Source organism: Pongo abelii, chromosome 19, assembly GCF_028885655.2.
Source record: "Pongo abelii isolate AG06213 chromosome 19, NHGRI_mPonAbe1-v2.0_pri, whole genome shotgun sequence".
Taxonomy (NCBI): domain Eukaryota; kingdom Metazoa; phylum Chordata; class Mammalia; order Primates; family Hominidae; genus Pongo; species Pongo abelii.
This window is the reverse complement of record NC_072004.2, coordinates 71,137,743-71,153,943: the sequence shown is the minus strand read 5'-3', so window position 1 is coordinate 71,153,943 and position 16,201 is coordinate 71,137,743. Positions and strand designations below refer to the sequence as shown.

Sequence of the window (16,201 nt, the reverse complement as noted above, 5' to 3'; positions counted from 1 at the left end):
GTTAAGAATATTTAAAAGTGAATTCTTTTTCACCTACTGAGTCACATTCCAGAATGGTCTGAAACTTTGACAGGCAAATACCAGACTGTGAATCTGATTAATAAGAAACCTATGCAGATGGGTTTGTAACTGATTAGGCCTGACCACTGTTATATGGCAATGATGACACTGTGTTAAAAGAGGTAGGATTGTTATTCTTAATTTAGGATGGTCCTCTTTTAACTACCTGTTAAAAGAAGTAGAATTGTTATTTTTAGATCGGAAAAATGAAGATTTTTTTTTCCTCTTGCTTCTTTGGTCTATCTCTAGTTCCTTCCAAGCAATCTTTCAAAGAAGTGAGTGAGAGCTACATACATGTGAACCAGATGGTGGAGTTCTACCTCCAGTTCTGCCAGCAGTTACTGTGTGAAAGTGAAGCATTAATCTTTGTATCTATCTATATTTCTGATATGAGCTAAGAACCAGAATGACATAATCCTATTTCTGATAGGTATACAGATCCAGAGAAGTCTTTATCACACATTAGAATTATCATCGATGTATTTTTTCATTTTACATGAAATTGTCAGTGCAGAAGTGAAGCTATCAAACTCAGAGAGAGCCCCTGGAGGTGAGGTTAGGATGGAAATAACTATTTTTTCTGAGCTCTGGAGATTATTTCTACCCAGAGTTCTGAATCATCTAAAAAGGAGAATGACATGGAGTGATACAAAATCAAAACATGGCCAGTGATCCCCTCAGACACTCTGTTCTCATCCATATGCATCAGGATCAGCCTCAGGTACCTGATTAGACCCCCAAGTAACAATTCCAACTTAAAGCATTAGTAGTGATTTCTGTTTTTGAATTCTCTTTCAAACATCTCTGTTTTCTCTCCCCAGGCTCATTTCCAAGATTCCTTTCATCAGGGTATTATTTTATCATCTTCCTGTCTCCTACCACTTTCAAAATTCTCCCCTGCTTTGAAGAACCATTGATCTCTGGAGCCCAGAAGTCAATCTCACTTATGCCCCTTAGGGTCCTTGTTTAACCCTCATCTCAAAAGCACAATACATAAAATGTAAGCAACCCAAAATTCTCTCAGTCACTCACAGGATTTTATAATGTTATCCAAAGTGAAAGATGTTACAGACCAAGGGATCAGTGAGTTGCAGAAAATGACAGGTCTATCTTACGGGAAAAAACTCAGGTAGAAAACCCTGCAAAGACCAGGACATGAACAAACTTGACATGAAAAGATGAGTGTATGATTTACTCAGTAAAAATCTAAAGACTTGTAAAAACCACATACCTAATTTTCTCTATTTTGAACATTTCCTAAACTCTACAAAAGTGGAAGATATAATTCTTTTGAACAGTTTGCCCCAGCTATAATCATTTTCCTCTCTGCCTCAACTTATGTAATCACTCTGCCAACAAGCCCAAGATTGTTTATTTTTTTTACATCCCCACTGGCTTATACATTAATGTGGCTGTCAAAGAAAATTATTTTCACTTCCAAAACCTCTAAAGCAAAGTCTTGATTATTTAACTTAGCCTCCCACTTCAAAAAAAAAAAAAGCCACTGAAGAAGAAATATTTCTCTTTTCAACTTCTGAAGTTGCTCCCCGTTCATAACTGAATTCAGAATAAATCTTGGTCAAAGCATACCAGTAAATTAGGGCACCGTCGTTTTCAAATGAAATGAATTTTAAATGACACATTCAAACACATTAAAACTTAACTTCTTTCAAATGAAATCATTCTAGGAGTGCAGTGATAAAGTTCAGCCAAACACTAGGCTAGGACTCAGGATAAAAAATAAATTAGACATAGTACCTACCTAACAAGCTTAGTCTAGGATAATATGTTATATGTATAGAAACATAAACAAATAATATATAAACATAATTTTAGAGATGGAGCAATATTATTTAAATTTTACCATAGGCATTAGAGTTGGAAAGTATACCTTTCAGCACAAAATCAATTCCAAGTTCAAAAATTCAACTTAATCATATTCCCATATTATGTGATCAAATCACTGAGGTACAATTTTGACCTTGGCACATATCTTTTGACATTTTATTTGCTTCTGCTTTCATTTATATGGCAGCAAAATGGAATCTCTCTGTCTTGGGGGACCCTTGGGACTGAATAATAGTTAACAACCGTAACATCAAGTTCTTGTGTGGGGAGTGCAAGTTTCACTTGTGCTTTATAAGATCTCTGGAGATGTAGTTACAGGTCAAAGCTAAAACGAAAACCCCATTTGCCTGTGTGTTTACAGAATTTCATGTGTCATGTTGTTGCTTATAAGCCATGAAAAGTCATTCTCTAGGTCTCAGCCCATACACTGAGAAATTCAAGGAGAAAGCTTAAAAGAAAAGAAAAAAAAAAAAGAGCACCTCCTGTTAGATGTGCAGGGCAGAAGCCTGGTGTCAGGTGTCATAGCTAAGGGATATCAGAGTATCCTCTGCCCTTTTTATTGTCACCGCCAGCAGCAAGGTTGTGGTATCTATAGAAGGCACTGCAGGCCCGAATCCTATCTCTGCCACCTCCCAGCTGCATAGGCGTAAATAAATCACTTAACATCTGGACTCTCAGATTGCTCATCTGTAAAATGGGATAAAAGTACCACCTGAAGCTGGGCGCCTTGAGATGGCTCATGCTTGTAATCCCAGTGCTTTGGGAGGCCAAGGCAGAAGGATCACTTGAGGCCTAAAGTTCAAGACCAGCTTGGGTGATATAACAAGACCCCATCTCTACAAAAAATTCAAAAAAAAAAAAAATAGCCAGTGTTGTGGTGCCCACCTGTAGTCCTAGCTACTTGGGAGGCTGAGGCAGGAAGATTGCTTAAGCTCAGGAGTTCAAGGTTTCAGAGAGCTATGATCACACCACTGCACTCCAGCCTGAGTGAGGGCAACCAAGCAAGACCTTGTCTCAAACAAACAAACAAATAAAACCAGTGCCACTTTAAGAGCTTACCGTGAAGGTTAAAAAATAATGTCTGTAATTCAGCTGGCCCAGTGTCCAAAAAGCAGTAAGTACATAATAACTGATAATTCAAACAAGACAAGCTCAGTCAAAATGCTTATAATATAGATTTAAGGAATCCTTGGTAAAAACCTCCATATGAGGCTAAAATCCTGGCATTTCCACTGACCAGATTTTCATTCTCTCAAGCAATTAAACAAATGGATCATGGCTTCTCTCAAGCTGAGATTGCCTTAGGTTGCTACATTCTTTCCACATCTATAGCAAATGTGAGATTTCTGCAAATCTTGCTTAAACCCCCTTTATTTAGAAATCCCACTTGCTTGCTCTTTGTGATGAGTTTAGGTTGGGGAGAAATATGTCCCTTCACATTTGTCCCTTATGTAACAATATAAAAGGAAGTTGTAATTGGATTTCACCACGGGTTCATCATTTGTGTCCCTGGGAAAATGTCTTTTTTTTTTTTTTTTTTTTTTTAACAAAAAGTCAAAATAGTCCTTCCATTTGCCAGAATTGATCCCAGGTATTCCTTATGGAGGTTTGCCACGGGCTTCAGGTGTGACCCCTCGGCATCTGTCCCCTAATCCCCAGTGGGCACTGCTAGTTCTGGCTCAGGACTCTTCACAATGGAAGAACCTCAGCTTCGGGGAGGCTGTAATCAGGGAGATAATATCTGGATATGCAGGTGGACGGGAGGCAGCAATAAACTATAGGGAATCTAGGCTACGGGTCTGGAATTCCTCAGGAGTCAGTCTGTACTCTACAAGGCAAAACAAGTACTAACCATTGTGAGACTAACTCCAATGAGATAAAGGCCAGAGAAAGAAGCATTCTCAGGAGAAAGGGCTCCCAGGGAGGGTGGAGCAGCAGGGGCTGCAGAAGATCCCTCTGCAGGGAGCACCTGCACACTGGCACCAAGCAAAGACATCTGAGTGCATGTTTCTGGGTGTGTGTGTGCATGCACGTGTACATTGGAATGAGAGTAATATCTGAATGTGTCTACATTGTGAATCCATGAATACTTAAATTATTATACTTAAATTATTGATACACTCTTTTTTAATTTTGGAAAAATTTCCTCATACATAACACACATTAATGGCCCAGCAGCTTGATTTATCAAGAGAGAAATCAATAAGCATATATTGAATGCTGACTTTGTCCAAGACACTGGGCAAATGGACTAGACATTGAAGATGGAGATAACAGCAGACCCAGCACTTGAATACTTTCATGTTGGCTTGGTTGAAATACTTAATTTCATTTTCAAAAAGACCACATCATTTTGACATAATTCAAGTTGTGTAACAGTTACAGGCTTACTTCACATATTATCTCTCTTTGGAATGTCCAAAAAAATCAGGTTATTGTTTTAGTAAGAGAAACAAAAAGTACTGCATATGCTTATGGAAAAACCTTAAACAATAGCCAAATATTTGCTAATTTTTATGGTTAATTGTTTGCATTAAGTAAGTAACATCTCAATGATCTCACAGGGATCCAATAATTTTGCTGAGAAATTAATCTTTACCAGATAGATTCAATCTCCACTTTAAAATGTATAGAAAGCCTTCTAAAAGCCTCCTTTTTGGGAGTTAAACACTGGGCACTCATGGACATATAGAATGCCAACAATAGATACTGGGAATTACTGTGGGGAGCAAAGGTTAAACAACTATTGGGTACTATGCTTACTACCTAGTTGATGAGATGAGTTGTACCCAAACCTCAGCATCATGAAGTATATACACGTAACAAACCTGCACATGTACCTCCTGAATCTAAAATAAAAGTTGAAATTTTTTTTTAAAAACTCCAGTAATGGTAAATAAATAAAAATAAAAATCTTCCTTTTTATAAAAGGTATGTATTATTAAATGAAATAATTCAATTTTATTTTAGAAATCGAGAATACTTGTGATATTTTTTAAACTTTTCCTTAGAATAAATAAAACGCAGAATCCAAATATACCAAACTGAAAAGGAGTTTTAGTGGTCATCTATAAGCAAACAGAGGTCCCTGATGGAGAAATGAAGGCCCTGTTTCCCACGAGGTAGGAACTGTATCATTACAATGATTTTAATGTATTTTATTTCAATAAATCCATTCTAGTCAAAATACATATATGTTTATAGCACACACAGTCAGTGTAGACCTTATTAATAAAATTCAGTATAAACATCTTTGCAAAAAAAACTGTTATTTACACCCAGAAATTTTATTTCCTATCATCAAATACAGAGCAAACTGAATTTAGAAATCTGAATCCAACAAAGAATTTCGAAGAATCCACAATCCATTTTCTGTACCTAATTATTAAAGTTCAAGTGATAGATAATTATATAATCTTAAGAGAAAAGCAGATTATAAAATCTTACATCGAATCAATTATGTTCAAAAATGTATATAAAATACTCATATATACGTACATCTTCTTTATGTTTTCTGCATCTTCTAAATTTCCTACAATAAATACATAGAGAGCTATATTTAAAAAAAAACTACAGAACTATTTTGCAGTGAGATGTTTAGAGGCTTGGGCCATCATCTCAAAGAAAACATGTAAAAGAAAAATCCTTATTCCTTCTTATCCAATCAAAATGCTCACAATTTAAATTCCTAAGGGAATTCCACCACTCTGGAATTGTAGTACTCGGTTTCCAGGTATCTACAACTCTCTCTGAAAGCAGACTTCTTTCAAGTTAATGCATTTCCTGTAAGAATGTTAGTTCTCATGTTCAATATATAAGCCATATCAATTTCAAAGACAAATAATATATCACACAAGAAAGTGTAAGAACTTTATGTCTTAAAAATTAAAGATACTGGATACAATTCCTTGAAGCATGCTTTGCAAAGTTTTCACAACAAAGTTTAAAATATAACATTTAATTTATTCTATATTGTAAAAATTTATCCTTTTTCATCATAGCCGTCAACTGAAATGGTTCACTAGCCTCTTAAACTTGGGGTTTTAATCATTTCTTAATTTAAACTGTGTTTCCACTTTCTCCTTATTGATAATGGCAATAAAACCTGAAGTGTTTACACGATCCATTCAACTAGTCAACACATTTATTGAGCAACCATTACAGGCAATATCTGTTGAAGGAATAAACATAGTAAGTGCTGAGTGTAGAGCAGTGAGCAATCAGACAAGGTAAAACTGCTGAAACAACTATAATAAACTCTACTATCAACTCTACTATAAACAACTCTACTCAAAAATAGTACTTTTCCAAGCTGAAGAATAAGAGGGAAAAGAAACATGCAACAACCTAATGCCAAGGTTTTAAAATCCTTGAAAATGCAAATTCTAGTATCCATCTGGAAAATATATTTATTCTCTACCTTTCACCAGTGCATTTCACAGCTGCTTCTGAAGCTGTATTCCACTAAAAGGTATGCTTGATCATGACTGGATTTTACACTGGATTGGTTTTTCCAAAGGAAACAAATGGCTTACATTGGATTTTCCAAAGGAAACAAACAGAAAAGATCAGGGAAGAACTTAAAAAAGCATAAGGTTTAAGAAGAAGTATTTAACGTATCCATTCAGCAATCGCTCATTATCTTCCTACTGTGAACAAGACGCTAGGCAGTGCTGGGAATACAGGCAACAGACTAATTTGGAGAAGAAAAATTCCTTATGACAAGCAGACTCCACTCCACCCAGCTTTCTTTTTCATATAACAAATATTTAATGGAAACGATTATTCAATTATTTCTGTATCAATGAATTTTCATTATACATAAATCAGTCACTTGTTGAGCTGGCCAAAAATCTGGGGGAGGATCCAATTTTGAGTGGAGAAAGTGAACTTTTCAACTGCGACACCCATCTTGCAGCCTATAAAAGTTTAGCTTTCTGGCTTGCTGGCACAACTTCCTCTCCAGTTGTGGCCACCTTCCCCAGGCCATGGATCTCTCCAACAACACCACGTCACTCTCAGTGCGCACCCCCGGACTGTCCCGGCGGCTCTCCTCGCAGAGCGTGATAGCAGGCAGACCCAGGGGCATGTCTGCTTCCAGTGTTGGAAGTGGTTACGGGGGAAGTGCCTTTGGCTTTGGAGCCAGCTGTGGGGGAGGCTTTTCTGCTGCTTCCATGTTTGGTTCTAGTTCTGGCTTTGGGGGTGGCTCCGGAAGTTCCATGGCAGGAGGACTGGGTGCTGGTTATGGGAGAGCCCTGGGTGGAGGTGGCTTTGGAGGGCTGGGGATGGGATTTGGGGGCAGCCCAGGAGGTGGCTCTCTAGGTATTCTCTCGGGCAATGATGGAGGCCTTCTTTCTGGATCAGAAAAAGAAACCATGCAAAATCTTAATGATAGATTAGCTTCCTACCTGGATAAGGTGCGAGCTCTAGAAGAGGCTAATACTGAGCTAGAAAACAAAATTCGAGAATGGTATGAAACACGAGGAACTGGGACTGGAGATGCTTCACAGAGCGATTACAGCAAATATTATCCACTGATTGAAGACCTCAGGAATAAGGTAAGATAATCTCTTTTGGAGGGGCTTTGGGATTTTTTTTTTCCTTTTTACTGTTACAATGTTTTACGGTGATAATCACCTACAACTTTGATATTTTCCAATTTGGCTGTACTTGCAGCAATTTTCTTATCCCAGGTTGTTTCATTCCACTTTATCATTTACCAAGAAATGATTGTATTTCCATTATCTTTCTGTAGGAAATCTGCATTTCTTTACTTCTCAATATTATACAGATATTGTCTTAGAAAAATGAAACTGTCTTAAACTCTAAATAAAACAGCATTTAACATCACCATTTTTACCTTTGTGTCAAAAATATATTTGTATAATACTAGTTTTTCAGGGCTTCAATCTTGTGTGTGTCCCTCTCTTTTGCCAGATCATTTCAGCCAGCATTGGAAATGCCCAGCTCCTCTTGCAGATTGACAACGCAAGACTGGCTGCCGAGGACTTCAGGATGAAGTGAGTGGAATAAACTGAAGATCGTGGGCGTGTCCCACCATGTCTTCTGCCCTACTATCCTGCCTTCATTGATATAAAATCTTCTGAAGTTCACATACTCCATATATTTACTGGTTTGGTAAATTCACATAGGGTGTTCTAGAAAGTAATTAGAATCTAATGCAATTCAGATTAAATGTCCTTAAATTATAAGTTACTTAAACCCAGGGCTATGGATCATGATATTTGTAGTGTGCTATTGACTCAACTCATGATGTGACTGACACCATAATTCTACCGGTGTCCTAAACCTCAATTTTCTTTTTTTTTTCTGAGACAGAGTCTCACTCTGTCACCCAGGCTGGAGTGCAGTGATGCAATCTCGGCTCACTGCAACCCCTGCCTCCCAGGTTCAAGTGATTCTCTTGCCTCAGCCTCCCGAGTAGCTGGGATTACAGGCGCCTGCCACCGAGCCCAGCTAATTATTGTATTTTTAGTAGAGACAGGGTTTCACTGTCTTGGCCAGGCTGGTCTCGAACTCCTGACCTCATGATCCACCCGCCTCTAAACATCAATTTTCAATGTATCAACCATTGTTTTCCTGATGACATATACAATGGAAAGATTAATCATGTACTAATTTTTATATTCCTTCCTCCTTTTCCATGCTCAACTCTCCCAGACACGGGTAAGAAATACTAATTTCCTTTTTGCTTCACAAAATTTCCACACAGGAAGTTGCAATGGCCATGGTCCTGAAACTGTAAAATCTTAGTAAAAGCCACTAAAGAAGTATCAGTGTTTTAAGTTAAATCATGAAGGACGTTAAGCAAAAAGAGTAACTTATTTTCAACTGCTCTTAGAAATTCCACTTAGAGAGGGGCTGCTGCTATTTACAGCCACGGCAGCCAGCCAAAGGGAAAATTATTCCCTGGGATGCTGTGGTATTGGGATTCATCGCTGGTAGGAAAGTATTCCCTTATTATTTTTTCACTTTTCTTCTCCTCTCCAACTGAATGGTAAACAATGGTGGAAAAAAAGGAAAGGAAAAACACAAAAGCAAAAACTGCATCATACACTGCAATGCTGCCATTATTAAGTAGGTGCACAGATTTAAGCAAGAAATAGCCCTGAAGATCAGTGGCCTTGTTCAAATGGTTGTGTTGATTCCCTCAACTGCTTTGCACTTGGTTTTCAGGTACGAGAATGAACTGGCCCTGCGCCAGGGCGTAGAGGCCGACATCAATGGCCTGCGTCGGGTGCTGGACGAGATGACCCTGACCAGGACCGACCTGGAGATGCAGATCGAAAGCCTGAACGAGGAGCTGGCCTACATGAAGAAGAACCACGAGGACGTGAGTCAGGCAGGGCAGCCTCACTCAGCTACTTTTTTTTTTTTTTCTCCCAGACCCAAAAATTACAATTTCAAATTTAGAAATCTGGAGTCAGGACAAGCGTGGAGAATACATTGACTCCCTGTTAAAATGCCATTTGTTTTAGATTTCTGTGTGATGTGTGTATGGTGTGTGTGTGTGATGTGTGTGTGGTGGTGGTGGTGATGGTCGTTCCTGCTGAGGCTTAACAAATTAGAGGCACTTTCTGATTTTGTCATTTTCATTATAAGGCAATGACAATAGGAATGCTAACTGTCCTAATTCAGTGATTTAAAAAAAAACTGAGTATTTTAAAAGTTAAAAGTCTACCAATAATATATAATGTTTTGTATGTCAGAGAAACTGGTTATACTTAGCATAGTGCACACCAGAAAACTCTGATGTGTCATGGTGCATATTGGAGGCTAGGTAGGGAAGGGACGCTGGCAATAGGAAGTTTCTACTAGATTTTCAATGATTGTGGCACAAACAGCGTGCAAGCCCAGGTACTGTCTGCAGCCCTCGGTTTGGCAGCTGTAGGTGAAAACCCCAGTGAGTGTACGCCAGGCCTCCTTTCATGTAAAGGCCGTGGTCCCTGAAGAAGCAGAGCCAACTTACCCATTAGGCACAGCAGGCACTGCTCCCAGGGTCTGTGGTAATTTCAGGGACCCATGACTATGTCTTAAGTTCTTGTAAAATCAGAAGAAAAATATGAATTTTTAGGTTAAAAAAGTTTTAATATATTACATTAATATATTTGTCTTTATACCAACAGTCATAAGATAGAATTTTTAAGAGTGTGTGTGTGTGTGTGTGTGTGTGTGTGTGTGTGTGTGTGTGTGTAGGAAGGGGCCCAGGAGGACAAAAGTATCCAGGGCCCACGAAAGTCACAATGGACCCCTGTGCCCCTCTCTCTCACATGCTGTCCCCAGGAGCTCCAAAGCTTCCGGGTGGGCGGCCCAGGCGAGGTCAGCGTAGAAATGGACGCTGCCCCGGGAGTGGACCTCACCAGGCTCCTCAACGATATGCGGGCGCAGTATGAAACCATCGCTGAGCAGAATCGGAAGGACGCTGAAGCCTGGTTCATTGAAAAGGTAACACAAACAACAAAGGCTTTTGATACATTCGCAGAAAGGCCTGCGAGCGAGCTCAGCGCTCAAGTCCCCTGGCTGTCTTTGCTGTTGCAGAGCGGGGAGCTCCGGAAGGAGATTAGCACCAACACCGAGCAGCTTCAGTCCAGCAAGAGCGAGGTCACCGACCTGCGTCGCACCTTTCAGAACCTGGAAATCGAGCTGCAGTCCCAGCTCGCCATGGTAGGCTCGTGCGCAGACGCAGCATCCTTTGGACTTCCAAAGAAAATACTGCATCCAAATTACATCAGCTGTTGGCTACCCTCCTCTTTTTGGTCCCCTCCATCGTTATTTCTATACCATTTCCCTCCCACGTGCAGAAGAAATCCCTGGAGGACTCGTTGGCCGAAGCCGAGGGCGATTACTGCGCGCAGCTGTCCCAGGTGCAGCAACTCATCAGCAACCTAGAGGCACAGCTGCTCCAGGTGCGCGCGGACGCAGAACGCCAGAACGTGGACCACCAGCGGCTGCTGAATGTCAAGGCCCGCCTGGAGCTGGAGATTGAGACCTACCGCCGCCTGCTGGACGGGGAGGCCCAAGGGTGAGCAGACAACGGAGGCTGTAAACACCTCCAGGGGCTAACCAAGAGTGGGCAGCAGAAATAGAAGGAATGGGGTTTTAGTTGACAGAAAAGCAAACAAACAAACACAAGTCTAGTAAAGATATGCCTGGGATTTACTAAATGCTCTACACTTTGCAAAGTGTTTTCACCCATTGTCTTACTTGATAATTCATAAAATGCTGCAATGGACAAAGGCACCACGGTCAGAAACAGTTTGTAAATGAGTACTCCCTGTACTATAAAAGTCACTCACTCAATTTCTGATATTAAAGACCTGATGATAAGGACACATAGTAGCCACCTGAACCATCTATTCTAACAAGCTTTCCAAAAGTGATCAGAGTCTGCACTAGTTGGAAGAACTCAGGCCTACAAATTGGGAAATCTGATTTCTCAGACCAGATCTTCCATTAAAACCCAGGTTGCTTCACTTTTTGAGGTCATCTCCTTTGTTTTCTTACAGTGATGGTTTGGAGGAAAGTTTATTTGTGACAGACTCCAAATCACAAGCACAGTCAACTGATTCCTCTAAAGGTATGCAGAAACCCTAGAATCACTTAGAATAAGTCAGAATCACATTTATTAATGCAAAACCTGTAAGATCTCATTGAATACTGCATTATTATTAATTTTAATTTAAAGCACATTTATATTCTGAGCCAAGGAAAAACATTTATGCATTCCTGCACAAAATGAGTAGTCTGTACTGTATTAAAACTTGTGGCAGCCTGGGCACGGTGGCTCATGCCTGTAATCTCATAGCTTCGGGAAGCTGAGGTGGGAGGATCACTTGACGCCAGGAGTTCGTGACCCACCTGGGCAATAGCGAGACCCCATCTCTACAAAAAACTCGAGAAAAAAATAGCTGGGTGTGGTGGTGTATGCCTGTGATCTCGGCTACTCTGGAGGCTGAGGCAGGAGGACCGCTTGAGCCCAGGAGTTAGAGGTTATAGGGAACTATGATCATGCCACTGCATTCCGACCTACGCAACAGAGCCAGACCGTGTCTCTAAGAAAATTAAAATTAAAATTAAAAAATAAAAAAATTGGCAATCTCAGGTGGGAAAAAAACCTACTCTGCTACAAGGTATTATGATCACCATAACCACCTTTGAAATGTTTTCTTAAAAAAAGTTTTCATATATGTACAAGGCAACACTGAATACATTTCATTTTTATTGGATAAAACACATTTTTGAGAAGTAAAATTTACTTTTGAAAGTTTAATTAGATGGATTGTATCAACCAATGCTTAATTTAGAAGCCTACATTAAACAACCAGTGTTGGATTAATATTTGAAACACTAACCTTTTCCCCCTTATTCCATTTTTATCTTTAGACCCAACCAAAACCCGAAAAATCAAGACAGTTGTGCAGGAGATGGTGAATGGTGAGGTGGTCTCATCTCAAGTTCAGGAAATTGAAGAACTAATGTAAAATTTCACAAGACCTGCCCCATGTTTGGTTCCTTAGGAAGAAGAAATTTACAAATAGAAATTATTCCTTTCAGAGTAACATGCTGTATTACTTCAATCTCTATTTTTGTCTGTTCCATTTTCTTTGGATTCCCTATTCACATTGAATCCTTTTTCCCCTTCTGAAACAATATTCAGTCACAAGTCATTTTGATCATGTTGGTCTTTGTAACAAATCAAAATTACCTTATATCTTTCTGGACCTGGAGTAGTCTTTTAATGAACTTTCTTCTGGTAACCTGGAATATTTTTTAATCATAGAGCTTTAATCAAGTAGTATTGTTTTAATAGAGTTAATTGTAATAAAAGATGAATGGTAATAGTATGAAATATATGCCTTATTGACTCCAACAAGAATGTCAAGAGCATAGAGAGAAGTTTTTGAAATACTACTAATAAAATAGAGGCTGGGAGTAATGACTCACACCTATAATCCCAGCACTTTGGGAGGCTGAGAGGCAAGATGATTGCTTGAGGCCAGGAGTTCGAGACCAGCCTGGACAACATAGAGAGACCCCCATCTCTACAAAACATTAATAATAATAATAATGATAATGTAGATAAAAACTGGGATGAAGATGTCAGGGTTTGAGGATTAAGTTAAAAGAAGATTCTTTTAGAAGTTCTGGCCTTTTTATGTAAGCCCATCAAGGTTGTAGCAAAATTATATTGTCTACTACAGCAGTTGAGAGTTGTCCTGTTCATTTTCTAGCACCATTGTTCATGCAGTCAAGAAACGCTGAGCCCCTACAGTGTGCCAGATTGGAGGCTCACTGATGAATATGATATGGTCCTTGCCTTGAGGATCTCACGGTTGAGGACACAGATAAACACCTACCAAGAATGGTGATACAGTGAGATCTGTTGAATGGAAGTTCAAAGGGCTGGGCGCCATGGCTCACGCCTGTAATCCCAGCACTTTGGGAGGCTGAGGCGGGTGGATCACGAGCTCAAGAGATCAAGACCATCCTGGCCAACATGGTGAAACCCCATCTCAACTAAAAATACAAAAATTAGCCAGGTGCAATGGCAGGTGGCTGTAATCCCAGCTACTCAGGAGGCTGAGGCAGAAGAATCACTTGAACCTGGGAGGCGGAGGTTGCAGTGAGCCGAGATTGCACCACTGCACTCCAGCGTGGCAATAGAGTGAGACTCTGTCTCAAAAAAAAAGAAAAGAAAAGAACTTCAAAGGACACATGGAAGGAGAAGTGAACAATTTTCCAGGAGGGGCAATGAAATGCTACATAAAGAAATCATCCAGGCAGACGAGGGAGAAAGGCAACAGGGCAAATACATGTGAAAAGACAGAGGGTGTGAACAAACATTGTTCTGCTCTCCTTTCTCCTAGCTGACAGCAGTGAGGCCCAGGGTGGGGTCTCCACTGGGGCAGGTCAGACCCACAAGTCAATAACAGAAATCATGTTCTGCATTAGGGAAAAAGGCAGCCAAAGTCTCAGCCTGAGTAGATGGTGGTTCAACATGGGTTGCCAAATTCAAAACTCTAAAAGGAAAATGGGCAAAATTCAATGATTAAAAGCCTGGCCTCTAACATCACACTGGCTTCAATTTCTGGCTCTGCTACTTAATAACAGGTAACTTAACCTCTGTGTTCCTCAGTTTCTTAAAGTGGAAATGATAGCGATGACTGCACCTGCTTCACGGCATGGGTTTTGTGAAGATGAAATGAGGTCGTGTACCTAAAGCACTAGGAACCTGGAAACTATTGGCACCTAGAAAGTACTCAATATTTGTGTCTTATTATTATTTACTGTATAAAACCAAAGTGGGATGAAGAAACAAGGAGACGTGGTGAATAAGGAGTGTCAAAGGAGCAGAAGGGAGAGGGAGGAGTTGTGCTAGACAAGAGGAATTCCAGAGCTGAGTCCAAAAGCCAATGGCTAGTCAGCCAACTTAAGCTGATTTGCTTCAGTATGCAGCTTTTCCTTTTAATGTTATTTATGTGGCCAGATGCAATGGCTCATGTCTGTAATCCCAACACTTTGGGAGGCCGACATGGGCAGATTGCTTGAGCCCAGGAATTCAAGACCAGCCTGGACAACATGGCAAACTCTGTCTCTACAAAAAAAAAAAAAAAATTAATCGGGCGTGGGGGTGCACACCTGTAGTCCCAGCTACTTGGGAGGCTGAGGTGGGAGGATTACCTGAGCCTGGCGAGGTCAAGAATGCAGTGAGTTGTTATCGTGCCACTGCACTCCAGCCTGGGCAACAGAGTAAGACCCTGTCTCAAGAAAAAGAAAAGAAAAAAATATTTTTTAATAGTTTCAGATCCTCCACTCATCTCACTTTATCATATGCTCAGCTCTCTTTGTCTAGCCCTCACCTTCCAGCACACATCCTAGGGCAACCTTTACCTTTCAGACTCAAAAGGATTATCAAGGCCTCTGAACAAGGTCCACAGCCCCCAAGTAATAAATAAAGGATTATACTTCCCTGGTGCTCAAAAGTGTCTGCAAATAGTTACTGCTTTAAATAACATCTGTTTTCCTTACAACTACATAAGAATGGTGTGAGACTCAAAGGGGAAAGGATTTTGCACAAGTATAAATGCAGGGGTCATTTATTAGCTAGTACCATAGTTTCTCAGCATTCCCTTCTGTTGGAAATTTTTTACCACAAAGCTCCCAGAGCCATCACTCTGTAGGCAGCTTTTTCTCAGACTTCTCTCTGTGACTGAATGTTGGCTCAATCCTCTTGTCTTCTCTCTATACTTCCTCCCCAGGTAACCTCATCTAATCCCTCCCCAGCCTCTCCTCCCTGATCTAATCCCACGGGTTTTTTTGTTTGTTTGTTTGTTTGTTTGAGAGGGAGTCTCGCTCTGTTGCCCAGGCTGGAGTGCAATGGTGTGATCTTGCCTCACTGCAACCTCCACCTCCCAGGTTCAAGCGATTCTTCTGCCTCAGCCTCCTGAGTAGCTAGAGCTACAGGCACGCACCACCACACCCAGCTAATTTTTGTAGTTTTGATAGAGACAGGGTTTTGCCATGTTGGCCAGGATGGTCTCCATCTCTTGAACTCATGATCTGCCCACCCTCGGCCTCCCAAAGTGCTGGGATTACAGGCGTGAGCCACTGCACCTGGCCAATCCCATGGTTTTAAATACCATCTACACATTGGTGACTTGTGGCAGCCTCCAGGTTGGCTCCAGTGATCCCTGCCTCCTGGTCTTCATTCCCTTGTGTAGTTCCTTCCCACAATGAATGAGGAGCAGATTTATTGAAGAAGTGATAGTATATGACCTCCAAAGATAGGTCACAAAAGCCTTTCAGTTCTTCCTTGGTCTCCTGGACTGTACGGTCTCGGGAAAGTCAGCTACCAGCAAGGTTATATCATGGGGGAAAAAACTATCTGAAAAAAAATTCGTGATTTCACAAAATTTCCCACTGAAGCTCCAATGGCTAGGATTTCATGGCACAGCCAGCAAGACTCAAATAATAGTCCTTTTCTGATACTATCTCGGCCAAAATATCCTATAAGTCTTCACCTGGCAAAGGAAGCATTACATTTCTTATTATGTAACTTCACTTTGCCCTGTTCTCACTGACAAGAAATGCAACTAGCACGGCATCTATCAGTCCCTTCGGGCGGCTAGAACAAAATACCTCGGACTGGGTGGCTTAAAAATGAGAGAAACTTATTTCTCACAGTTCTGGAGGCAGCTTCAGTGTCTGATAAAGACCCACTTTCTGGATCATACACAGCTTCTCGATATATCCTCACATGGCAGAAGGGACA

General features: G+C 40.5%; 1 protein-coding gene across 1 annotated transcript; it reads left to right on the top strand.

Moving 5' to 3' along the window:
• The first annotated feature begins 6,756 nt into the window (after positions 1 to 6,756).
• On the top strand, positions 6,757 to 12,773 carry KRT12 (keratin 12). Its single transcript, XM_024235254.3, has 8 exons — positions 6,757 to 7,466; positions 7,846 to 7,928; positions 9,106 to 9,262; positions 10,213 to 10,374; positions 10,468 to 10,593; positions 10,731 to 10,951; positions 11,436 to 11,506; positions 12,313 to 12,773. The coding sequence occupies exons 1-8, from the start codon at positions 6,897 to 6,899 to the stop codon at positions 12,408 to 12,410; spliced, it is 1,488 nt and encodes a 495-aa protein (XP_024091022.2). The 5' UTR covers positions 6,757 to 6,896; the 3' UTR covers positions 12,411 to 12,773.
• Positions 12,774 to 16,201: the final 3,428 nt, after the last annotated feature.